At 38.7% G+C, this 12,723-nt stretch overlaps 1 protein-coding gene across 1 annotated transcript in view; it reads left to right on the forward strand.

The window, feature by feature from the left end:
• CRYZ (crystallin zeta) overlaps nucleotides 1-5,971 on the forward strand; it is a 30,152-nt gene extending 24,181 nt beyond the window's left edge. Inside the window, exon 9 of the mRNA XM_008690715.2 lies at nucleotides 259-5,971. Within this exon, the coding sequence (XP_008688937.2) occupies nucleotides 259-423 (165 nt within the window). The 3' untranslated portion in view covers nucleotides 424-5,971. The remainder of the gene's footprint in view (nucleotides 1-258) is intronic.
• The last annotated feature ends 6,752 nt before the right edge of the window (nucleotides 5,972-12,723 follow it).

A 12,723-nucleotide genomic window follows, 5' to 3' on the forward strand; every position in this document is an offset into this window, starting at 1 on the left:
AAGGCAAGACACTTTTGAGAGAGAAAGGACATACTATTAGTATTTACTTCAGGTCAGTGGGTTTTTTGTAAACCAACACTGCCTCAGACAAATTGGCCTTATGGTTACTCTATAGAAAACAGCTTTTTCCATAGTTCTGGACGAGTGACAAAAGCCGCGTATTTGTAAGGAACTGTGTGCTCTTAGAATCTGAAAATTTTTAATGCTTCTGAAAATTAAGTCATGTGTTCTACAAAAAGACCCTTTTCTTTCCCTTAGGAGGAATTTAAGCAATTTGCAGCGGCCATTCAAGCTGGAATGGAAGTTGGTTGGTTGCGACCTGTAATAGGTTCTCAGTATTCACTGGAGAAGGTGGCCCAGGCTCACAAAGATATCATCCATAACAGTGGGACTAGTGGGAAAATGATTCTTCTCTTAGAATGATTGATTCTTTCATGTATTTCCTCTGCAATTAGAAGTTTCCTGCCCCAGTTTTACCTACACTACCTTTGCTTTAATCAGCATTCATGTGATTCAGTGAGTTTCTTATATTAAAAAACAAGATTTATCTTTAGAGATCTGGGCACTGGAGTACAATTTATTCTATAGCTCACAGTAGTCTTTACGCCTCCCACCCACCTCCAATCAAGGAGTCATCATAGTAGGAAATAGAATGTCAGTAGTCATTTGGCATTGGGTGCATTACAGAAATTCCTGGTATGTGATCATTAATTCTATACCTTTGACTAAAGCAAACTAATACGAAATAAGGCTGTGTGATTTCTAAGCCCACCTGTCCTTGTAAAGGTTCTTTAGCATCTGATTAGCTCAGAACTGTTTTGGACTCTAAAGATTTTCTGGACTAAATATGGCCCCTTTTCTAAGCTAATCTCATCTGAATCTACAAGTCCCTTGCAAGGGCAAGATAAACAGTGTCCAGAGAAATTTGTTTTTTAACAAATGGTTTTCCACTATTTCCCCAAATATTAGAACATCTGTGTTGATGGTTGATTACTCATTATCCATGTACTTATTCTGTGAAGAGAGCAGCCTTACTTTTGGTGTAATATGATAGGTAGGTACGTAGTCTCCCAGTAGATGCTTCTTGATTGATTTGATTTTCGAAGTAGATTTAGAATTATCTGTGTGGTGGGAGTCCTGTGCTTTTATTTAAATTACTAAACACATTTGACACATAAAGAGTGATCTGGTTTTGTCTTCATTACGTGGTCACCTGCAGTAAATCCTGTAGGAAAATAACACCTGTGTGTATCTGTCTGGTCTTTATGTAGCCCGCGCCTTACATCTCCTGCACATAGTTCCTCTGGCTAATTTCTAACAGGGTCCTGTGCTGGAAGTCCTCATCGAAACTGAATAAAGGGATGATTGCTTAGAAATCTTGCGATCAGTGTTATGTGCAAGGGAATCAAGTTTGATTGTTATTTTTGTTCTTGTCTTTCTTCGAATGCGTATCGCCGCTGTGTATGTACAAACATACACCCACATACACACATGTAGGTATAAAGAGATTTAAGGAATTTTCTCATAGTTATGGGGGCTGATAAGCCTCAATCTATAGGGTGGGCCAGCAGGGTTTCTATATTGCAGAATTCTTTCTCTGGGAAACCTCAGCTTTCATTCCGAAGGCTTTCAACCCATTGATTGAGGCCCACCTGCATTACTGAGGATAATCTGCCTAAAGTCACCCGGTGATCTTTGCAAATACATAAACAAAACACGGTGTTGTTATGTTCATACATAAAACCAGTCATCACAAGAAGCTGACATAGGGACACAGAGGAGGGACACTTAGTGTAGCTTGGGATTTCCAATTACACATTCAGTATTTTTGATGCATTTGTTAGGTGCCTCCATCCAGAGTAGCTTCGGCCATGCAAGTACAAAATAACATGCATGCTTCTGAAGAGGGAAAAAAAGGGGGGGGGTAACATTTTATAATGTCTTCAGGTTAGCTTTCCTGAGGCAAGAAATTCTATGCGTGCCAAGCGGCTTCCACAATCCACAGTGTCAAGAGCATTTGTTCTGTGCAAGATAACACTCAAGAATAGTAAAACCAGTCAGGTCGCTTTGACCTGGCTCTCTCTGCCTCCTCAGCTACATCTCACCGACAGGAAGACACCTCAGCTCAAGCCTGAATTCTTTTTCCAACACTACCATTTTTTAGCATAGTGACTTTTTAAAAATATATCATTTGAAAATTGTCATAGGATAATTTTACTAATCCATAGGGCTTTAGGAATAGCTCGTATTTTGGGAACTTCCTCCATCCAAGAAAAGAGCCCAGAAATGTTATGTCATAAAAAGGAATCTAGATTCACTTTGGCCTAGAGTCAGACTGCTAGGTGTTGATGGGGACAGCTTATGTATGCTCTTAAGAGTGAGTCTAAATCCCAAACCCACTGTGTGATACAAATGCTTGTCAAACTTGTTAAACGTGCCAGAGGTTGGCAACCCCTGGTTATCCTTTCCCAGCTTCATGCAAAAATACCCACAAAGATTGTAACAGTACTACAAACTGAAGAGGGAACCCTGTGCCAAAATCCACTGGGAATTAACTCCAGTGCCATCATTTGATTAGTTGATCCAAATTAGCTGGAGAGAAGTTAAGAAAAAGCCCCAACTCAATCACTAACGCAGGGCAACCTAGAAAATCAAGTCCCTGTTGCCTGGACATCCTCTGAGCTAGCTAGAATTGAGATCTGTGCCCACCCCCTCAATATTCCTCAGCCCCTTTCTTTCACCTGCATGATAGAAACTACAGATTTCAATTTTTGGTACAACGTGAGATTCAGAAGTGAGGGGCACTTTGCACCCCTGGGTATACAGTCACCACAAAGAAGTCTTGCAAGTGGATGGAGGGTAGAGGATCCCTAGATTGTAGCAAATGGTGAGAGTGTTTAACACTTGTTCAAAGAACATTTGTCTGACTGCAGCAATTATCTAAGCACATTATCTAAGAATTGGAGCAGAAGATGCTCCTTAGTCCAGCAGGCACTGGAATTGACCCAGGCCCTTAGGAGGCCACCTCATTCCAGATACAGATCTGGAAGGAACTGAACTCTCCTGTGAACAGGGAGGAGGCCCAAGGGCATGTGAAACCTCCTCACAGGATTGTTAAAAGCATGGGTTATGGAGGCAGAAGGCCTGGCTTTAAATCCTGGCTCTCCTCCTGACCAGCTGGAGAGTCCTGGGCAAATTACCTAGTCATCCAGAGCTTCAGTTTCCTCGCACACACGATGGGAGTGGTATCTGCCTTGGTGTCTGTAGAAAGTAAGCAGGTTAAAGTCTGTGAAGTACTTAGTGCTCTGTCTTGCACAAAGAAGTGTTTAAATAATTACTTTCATTTTTATTAGCCATAAAGAAGGAAGAAATTGAGATAAAGAGAAGGAATGAAAAGGGAGCATCCTGAAATATGAAAAAAATAAAAGAAAACTCCCAAGCAAATTCCCATAGGAGGAACAAATCAGCATAACTGACACTACTGAAAACTTCATAGGTCATAGGGATAAATTTGATCACTCTCAAAAAAAAATTAAGATATAGTAAACAAAAGAAAGAAAAATACAATTTTTGAATTATATCTGTGCCACCCCAAAGAAAACAGAAAAATGAAAGAAGCAATAATTAAAACTTTCCTGAACTACCCCAAAGAGCTAAGTTTATTTACTGATGGTTTTTATTAGGTCTATGCAAAATTAATGAAAACTAGTAATAAGACATATCCTTTAAAATTTTTAAGAGTCACACAGATGTTGGAAGGGAGTATACAGAAGAATCATTATTTGCAGTTACATTATTCAAGACCTGGAGAATTCAAGAGAACAAATGGGAAGACTAATGGGTTTAGAAAGATAGCTAATTGCATAAGAAATACACAAAGATTAATATAAACCTGTTGATCAGTTAGAAAATAAAATGGAAAACCAATCTATTCACAGTAGAAGTGCTACTATTACCAATTTAAAAAGCAGTGAAATATAAGTGACCAAATTTACAAGAAACATGCAGGACCCTTAAAAAGAACTGCGAAACTCCTGGGGGATATAATGGAGTACTCAAAGATTCCTTGGTCAGGTTCATGTACAGATTTTCCCCTCATACTCCGGAAATTCAAAGTAATTTATACCAAAATCTCAATAGGACTTTTTAGAAACTTGAAAAAATATTTCTAAAGCTTTTTTTGTGGGATAAAAATGGACAAACCGCCAGACAATTCAGAAAGGGAAAAAAAAAAGGTTGGAATGAGTCTCAGCAGATATGAAAATTTTTTTCCCAAGTTAGAGTTATTGAAATATTAGTCCAAGATCAATGGGACAAAAGAGAGTCTAGAAATGTTTCTCACTTTGGTGGGGGGGATAAATATGGCTTTTAAGTGGGGAAAAAAGTTAATTATTAAGGGACCTGGCTGCCCGTTTGTAAAAAAGAAATAAAGCTGGAATCTTACTTCACATATAATATCAATAGACTTTGAGGTGGTTCAAAATTTTAAGTATAATAAATTATATAAAACACAAACATGGTAGAATATTTTTTTTATAATCTTGAAAGGTATACAGCCCCTGATATCAATACTCAGAAGCCCAAAGAAAGAGCAAAATAGGAAAAGTAGAAAAAGATCTGTAGTAACAGATAAAGATTAATAATCTTAAAAGAATTCTTAGAATTAGTAAATGATAAACACCCCACCAGAGACGTGAAAATGAGTGGATAATCCATGCAAGAATGGATGCATACAGGCGCACCTGCGTGGCTCAGTTGGTTAAGTGTCTGCCTTCAGCTCTTGGGTCATGATCCCAGAGTCCTGGGATCAAGTCCCACATCGGGCTCCCAGCTCAGTGGGGAGCCTGCTTCTCCCTCTGCCTGCTGCTCCCCCTGCTTATGCTCGCTCTCTCATTCTGACAAATAATAAATAAAATCTTTAAAAAAAAAGAGTATATCCATACAGCCAACAAACTTAGGGAAAGGGTTGTTCACCCTCATTAGTAATACAAGAAATGGGCACCCATGGACTTTGGTGGAAGTATACAATTGCTTCTCTTCTGGTGAGCAGATAGACAATGTCTTTAAGTTTGAAATGTGGATCCCCTTTGACACATTAATTCCACTGAAGCAATTTATCCTAATGGGATGGACATGTCTGTGGAGGCGTATGTCAAGATTGCTTTCAGTGCAGCCTAGCTAATCATAGTAAAATATTGGAAACAACCCAGATTTTCATCAATGAAGTGATTAAAAAGCTGATATATTTGTACAGTGCAACATGATGTAGCTATTAGATATCATGTAGATACATAGCTACTAACATGGGAAGATGTTCAGGGCACAGTATTAAGAATATTAACTTTGAGAAGCAGATACAAAATACGTATAATTCCAGTTCTATTTCATTGTGTTTACCTGTGCCTTTCAAGAGATGCCTGTTAAATACTTACCAAGAGGTTTTGATTTAGTAGAGTTATAAAGATTTCCCCCAACACTTGCATTTTTTCAACATTTTCAAATTTTTTTAGCAAAAGTTATTTCTAGGGAATCGGCAGCAAAATTTTATTTAAAAGACATGCTTCCTTAAATAATATTAGGATCTAAAGAGTTTAATATCAAAAATAAAAATAAATGACTTAATTAAGTTTCAGAGTACATATATATATCTTATCTTGAATCTTCTGCAATTGTATGTCTGCATATTCAGAATTAGTTTTTAATCTGTGTTGGTAATTTATGATTTATTCTTATGACATGCTCTGTAAAAAATTATGGCAGTGCATGTGTTTAAATTTGTACTAAGTGGATCGTAATGATTTGTTTTGTTCTTGTTTTTGAAGTAATAAATTGTCTTCAGAAAATACTCCATTTTGTTTTAAAAATTATTCTTCAGATGAGAACTATCTGATCCTGCGAAAGCTCTGTACATGTCTGGTAATGAACCCTTGTATCTAACTTACGGTTAATAAAAAACCCAAGATGAACTTGGCTTATCAGTGTGTCTTGGATGTTTATTTTGATTTGCAGCATCACATTTGAAATCCAATTGGAAGCATCACTCGTAATCAAAGCACTTTTAGTAGGTGTGACAAATGCATTTTAACAAAATTGTACCCATGTATTACTTGGCGAAATATTATTTTGCTTAGGAATTAACACTGCAATTCTGTTTCACAGTTTATCCATGTAATTTGGGTTTTTACATGTCTTGCAGTTCCTTTTATCCTAAAGTAGGTTTGAGTTTATTAGCTGGTTTCACATAGTCTTGTTTATAGACCTATCACTATCACTTCTAAGTGCTTCTCAGATTATGTTCCTTTTTTATGTCTGTCAAACTACATTTCCACATAAATGAAAACTCTGAAGTTGCTAGAATTCTTTGCCTGTTTATCATCAGCCTGCTGGTTAACTAAATGAGGAGCCCTGTTTTCCAGCTTTGTTCCACCCAGTGGTAGGCAATTTCTCTGGAATTTTTATTTCACAATGAAGAAAACACTAAGCTGTTTATACTTACAAATTTATTTGAATCCTTTGTCTTCATCTCCTGTTTCATTGGACGTGATGACCACCTGCTTATTAAGCGTTCATTCCTCTGTGTTTTCTCTGGGTCGCTTGGCTCTGGGCTCTTCATGAGCTTTGCTCCATCAAGTATTCCCCGAATCCTGGAGCTTCATCCTCTCCCTACACATGTAAACACCTCAAATTCTTTCCTATCCTGACTTCTAAAAACAATGTTCTCCTGATACCCCTGCTCCCTTCTTAGTTTCCTATGTAAACCTCTCTTCTTCCACTCACCTTTAAAATGTCGGCATGCCTTACTTTTGGTCTTGTTTTCTCTGTACATTACTCTTTTTTTTATAATAATATTTTTTATTATATTTTGTTAGTCACCATACAGTACATCCCTGGTTTCTGATGTAAAGTTCGGTGATTCATTAGTTGAGTATAACACCCAGTGCACCATGCAATACGTGCCCTCCTTACTACCCATCACCAGCCTATCCCATTCCCCCACCCCCCTCCCCTCTGAAGCCCTCAGTTTGTTTCTCATAGTCCATAGTCTCTCATGCTTCATTCCCCCTTCTGATTACCCCCCCTTTCTTTATCCCTTTCTTCCCCTACCGATCTTCCTAGTTCTTATGTTCCATAGATGAGAGAAACCATATGATAATTGTCTTTCTCTGTTTGACTTATTTCACTTAGCATTATCTCTGTACATTACTCTTGACTGGCATCAGAGCCCAGGCATCAATATCTCCTTTGTATCCTCAAACCTTTTTCTCCACCTGTTCTGAGGCCCATATATGGACCGTCCACTGGACAGTGCTTGCATGTTCCACAAACATCTCAGAGTCGGTATGTCCAGAATTGAATTCTTCCCTAGCTCAGTGAATGATGACGGCTTGGACCTGGATACGCAAGTCCAGCGGTCATTTTCGATTCTTCCGTCTCCGTTATCCCCAGTACTGCAACCTGTTGGCCACAAACTTGAATGGCATCTAGTCTGTGTACCTACAGAACCTGACTCGATGTCAGTGCCTGGGTCTCGGCCCTCATTGCTTCCTGCTTGGTCTCCGTCATGGCATTCTTACTGGCTGCTTATCCTTTATTCTTGCCCTACTTTGAATCCATTGGGCCATTCAAAGTGGCCACACAGTACCAGAGTGATCTTTGTGAAATGTCTGATTAAAATCTCCTAATGTGTGGGATTAAGTTGAGGACAGAATGGGTTGCAGCTAGTCCAGNNGGAGCCTTTCCCACTGGGGGAGGGGGTGGGGGGGAGGGCATATATGCCAAGAGTAGGGAGCTCAGAGCTAAGCCTTCAGGATCTCGTGAGTCTCAAACGTGTGAAGACAGCACATGGAATTTCAGGCCCTACTAAATACGATAACCCCCCAGAGTAAAGTCTTCCTTGACCACCCTAATCAGAGTTAGGCACCCTTCCTCTCCGCCCCTAGAATAAATCTGAACGCTTGCCACCCTGCTTAGGGTATTAAATTCTTTTTAGAAGAAGACGGGTTACACACACACACAGCACTCAAACATAGAAACAAAAAAGCACACCTCACACTGTTGCAATTTACTATTTATTTGCCTGCTTTCCTGACTAGAGTGGTGTGTATTTGTTGAGTGAAGGGACTCTGTCTTTCATTTCCTAAACCTGTCTTTGTGCCTCACTGGTGGAGGGAACTTAGCAAACATTTATTGACTAAGTTAATAAATATTTATTATGCACTGATTTGTGGAATGTACCTTAACTTCTGCATGACAGTGTATTCAGAATGCATTTGTAAAGTAAAAATTCTGAGGTTTTACCAAGGAATGGGGAATTTGCAACCAGTGGGTCCTAGCTCTGTGCCCATTTTTGCTAGAGGCCTGTCAGAAGCTGACTGGGGGACAGGGGTGCTCAGAAGAAAAGTGGCAGCCACAAGACCAGAGAAAGAGCCATGGTCTAGACAGCTCTGGATCCCCCAGCAATATTGGGGAAGAGTTTTCAGGGAGCTGGATGCCCTAGACCAGACATTAGACTCACTGAAATAATCGAATATGTGTTATTACTATTACTGTGACCTCATTTGCTTTACTCCCAGCCCCTTATGATGAGGACTGGGGACATTTAAGTTAACACACCTTTCTCAAGTGATCAGAGGTAGTTTAAAGTCCTTTTGGTAAAAATTTTGATTATACTGCTCTGTGACTGCATTCAGTCCTTCCGTTCATTTGATCCCTTGTTGCTCAGGCCCTTAGCCTGAAGCAGGCCTCACATTGCACCAGGCCTAGGTGGTCACTGGAATACCCTGAACTGGTGGGAACCACCGTCCTTGTACAGAATCACTCAGCGAAGCCTAACCCTGCATCAAACCTGTACTCAGCCCCCAGTTTCCAACCTTACAGGCACCACTTCACTTCATCTACCCAAGCTCTAGCCTGTCAAATGTAGCATTTGCGGCCGAGCATTCTCTCATTTGCCCTTCAAACCCAGAACTTTCTTCCTGTACTCCTCCATGCCATATATGCCCCATTTATTACCCTTTCTGCAGATACACTCAGAAATTAAGCGTTTGATTAATTATAAGATGATCTTTATATATCCCCGGTGAAGTATTTGGAAGATGAGCAAGGCATTTTTCCCTCTGGAAGGTGGGTAGAATGTGGGAGCAGCAATGAATCAGATGTCACTCAAACCATTAATGAAAGCAAATTGCTATAAACCACATGATGGGGAGGAACGTGGAGTGGCTGAAGCTTAGTGTGATAAGAAGTTGCTAATCAGGAGGAGTGAATGTTTTCATCTTTTGATTTAACTTTTTTGCTTAAATAGAATTTAGGTTGAGGTGGGGAATTAAAACCTAACGCAATGCTGTAGAGGACAGACATTCAAGTGTCTGAGGTGTGAAGGACTGTAGTGGCAGGTTAGGTCTTCCTACCTGTAAACTTGGCTATATCAGGGTCTACTGATAGTGCTGTTTATATTGATTATGAATATTTTTTTAACGTTTTTATTTTTCCCATAAAGACAACTTTTATTTTTTTTCTTTACGTATCTATTTTGGATATACCTTACATATAGATTAAGAGAAAATGAGGATTTGGAAAGCAGAGTATCCCTTTCATTACAATTTCTTTTTACATAACCTTTTCAAACTGGATTCAGATAACTACCTGTCTCTCCTATCAAAGGAGAAGGGTTCTGCACCTTAAAACAGGCAAAAAAGGCTTTTAGAAAATAAAATATTTTAAATTGATCCATTACAGTTTTTCTGTTTCCTGAGTACATTGGGAAGTGGGAAAAAAGACAGGAGGAGGGGGAAATGGTACTTCAAACAACCTGACTATAATAGCCTTACTTAGGTTTAGTATACTATTTATATTTTTTCTCGAGACAGGTACAAAGGAGTTCAAGTGCTCTGTGTGCCTGCTTTTCCATACCACACACACACGTACACATACACATATACATTTATGTATACACACACATACATATGAATGTCTGTGCGTGTGTGTGTGTGTGTGTGTGTGTATTTAACTTCCAGTAATCCTGGCCAGTGTTTATCTAAACTCTTTGAGGCGTGTGAAGTCCCAGTTATGCAACATAACCCTGGGCAACCACAAACAAGACTGGAGCACATCTCCCAGAAATAATACTTGTTTATCAAGTATTATTACAAATAATGCTGTGTCCCACGTATCACACACACACACACACACACACACAGATATATATATAATGTATATTATGGATATCTATTTAATTTGAAGTTTAAACTGTATCGCGGAAGAACGCACAGAGATACGTAAACATCTTGGTGCGTTAACTGTAAATTGCAGATTTAACATTTGGATCCGTACAACTTGATATAAGCTTTATACACTGTCAAAGCTCAGCTCTGGCACCTGCCATCTTGCTTCAAAGAAAATCTCACTTTGGATGGTTAAGAGGAAAAAAACATGGAATTTTAAAGAAAATAAAAGTAAAACCGATCAATTAAAACGTTTGTTTACCTTTATTATTTTATTTGAATGAAACAAGCATCCAACCCTCTAAACCTTACTTGATTTTAGCTTAAAAACCTTTAACAGCCTAATTCTTAAACTTATATTTTAAATATAGAAAGTACATAACACAGGTAAGTATTAATTTTTAAATGTCAGTTCAACTTAGTAGGAAAAAAGCAATCGATGTGCTTCAGTAATAACTTCCACTTGTTTTTAACTTGTTTTATTAAAGCTTGCAATTCTGTTTAATTGGCATGTAATTTAATTGCCACGTAAGTTATTTAATTATATGCTATAAATGGAAAATGTTGTTTATAGGCAATCACATCTCTTTTGTTAAAATCTGGAATACTAGATCTCCCTCTATCTTGTGTTTATATTATTTCTTCATGCTGATTATTTGCATTGCATGATTGAGTTATATCACCTATTAAATTGATTTTGCTATTGTTCATAGTGGGGTGTATATGTGTGTGTTTGTATTTTTTATTATATTTCAGTAATCCAGAGAGCCAAAATTTAACCTACTTTATTAACAAAAAGAAAGGCCCAGAAGTTTCCTTCTTTATGGAAAGTACAATGTCATGCTATCCATCCAGCTTAGCACGCCCTACCCTCCACTCTTGCCCAATTCTAACACATTACTTCTACTTGGAAGGCTGTGCTGACCCCACTAATAGGTTAGATGGCTTTTCTCTGAGTTCCTTTAGCAGAATAAGTAATACAGAGTTAGACAGACCTAGACCTGGTCTAGTCTTCCTCTTTCACTAGTATGACAACCTTGGGCCTTCATAGCTTCAAGTTTCATGGTTCTAAATCAGGGATAATAGTTACCTTACTGGTCGTTCTAAAAAATATATTAGATGCATCTTTCTGTGCTTTGCATGATGCTGGCATATAAAAAGCCTGCAAAGAAACCTAGCTCCCTTCCATTAAATACTCAATAAATATATGTTGAATGAACGGATGGATTACAGTTTTGTGGGTTTTTTCCAGCTTTATTGAACTATAATTGACAATAATTATCAACTGACTTGTCTGACTCCCACTGCTCTGTTTATCCAGGGATCCATGGGTGGTCTTCTGTTCTTGAAAGGTAGAGAACAGTACCTGCCACGTAGTATGTGGTTGGTAAATTGATTAGAAACCTCTAGCTTGCCCATCTGACTAAAAACCTAATAAATACTTCAAATAAACATCATTCATTTAACATATTTGTTAAGCCCCTACTCTGAACCAGGTACTGTTCCACGGCCTGCTTCTACGGCAGTGACAGCCTGTGGTTTCATAGCATTTGGATTTTAGTGGAGAGAGGCAATGATAAACAGGTTAAGTACATGGACTGTTGAGTGATGATAAGAGCTATGCAGAGAACTAATGCAGAGTAAAGGGCAAGAGAATATTGAGAGCAGGTGCTATTTTATGTAGTGTGGTCAGGGAAACCTTCCGAGGAAGGTGATATTTGAACGAGGGACCTAAAGGAAATGAGGGAGTCAGTGGGGCAGATAGATATCTGGACACAGCTTTCCGGGCAGAAGGAGTAGCAGGTGCAAAAGCCTTGAGGAAGGAACATCTGGAGTGTGTTTCAGGAACAGCAAGGTGCTCTGACTGCGGTGGAATGAGGAAGTAGGAGGGTAACAGAGGTTAACACCAGCAAGGTAACAGGGGCCTTGCAGATCAGTGGATGTGTTTAGATGGAAATCTGAGTTAGATGGAAAAAATGTATCCATTAGCATTTGGATACAGAAGTAAAAAACGCTCTGCTACCTAAAGCAGAATGTAGTTTATACAGGGAGTAAGTATATGCCCTTGTCTGATAGTCAGTGGACACAGTGCATTCCTTAGATTTATTTTGACAGCAAGGGAAATCATGGCCTCTTTGGCATTATATTTAATTTCAATTTATAATTATAGCTGTTCATCTAAAAATTTCAAACCTTCCTTTGAAAACACATTATAGTGATCCAGATTTCCCAAGGCTCTGGGTGTGTTTTTATGGGAGTATTTAAGCACTGTTGATACAAATTGGTGTCTCTGGGCCCTTGTTTCCAAATTGCATTCATTAAATGTTTTCAGGTGCGATCAATATTTTTTGAAAGTCTCCAAATGTAGTTTGTAAAATTGCATGCTTGGATTGTGGAGCAATTATCCTCTCCTATGTTGAGAAATATTTTAACTCTTTCCTAAGACCACATACCAAGAGAAGGAAGACATCTACATTAAAAGGTGAGGCTTTCTCTCTTT

This window comes from Ursus maritimus, unplaced genomic scaffold, assembly GCF_017311325.1.
Source record: "Ursus maritimus isolate PB19 unplaced genomic scaffold, ASM1731132v1 scaffold_12, whole genome shotgun sequence".
Classification (NCBI taxonomy): domain Eukaryota; kingdom Metazoa; phylum Chordata; class Mammalia; order Carnivora; family Ursidae; genus Ursus; species Ursus maritimus.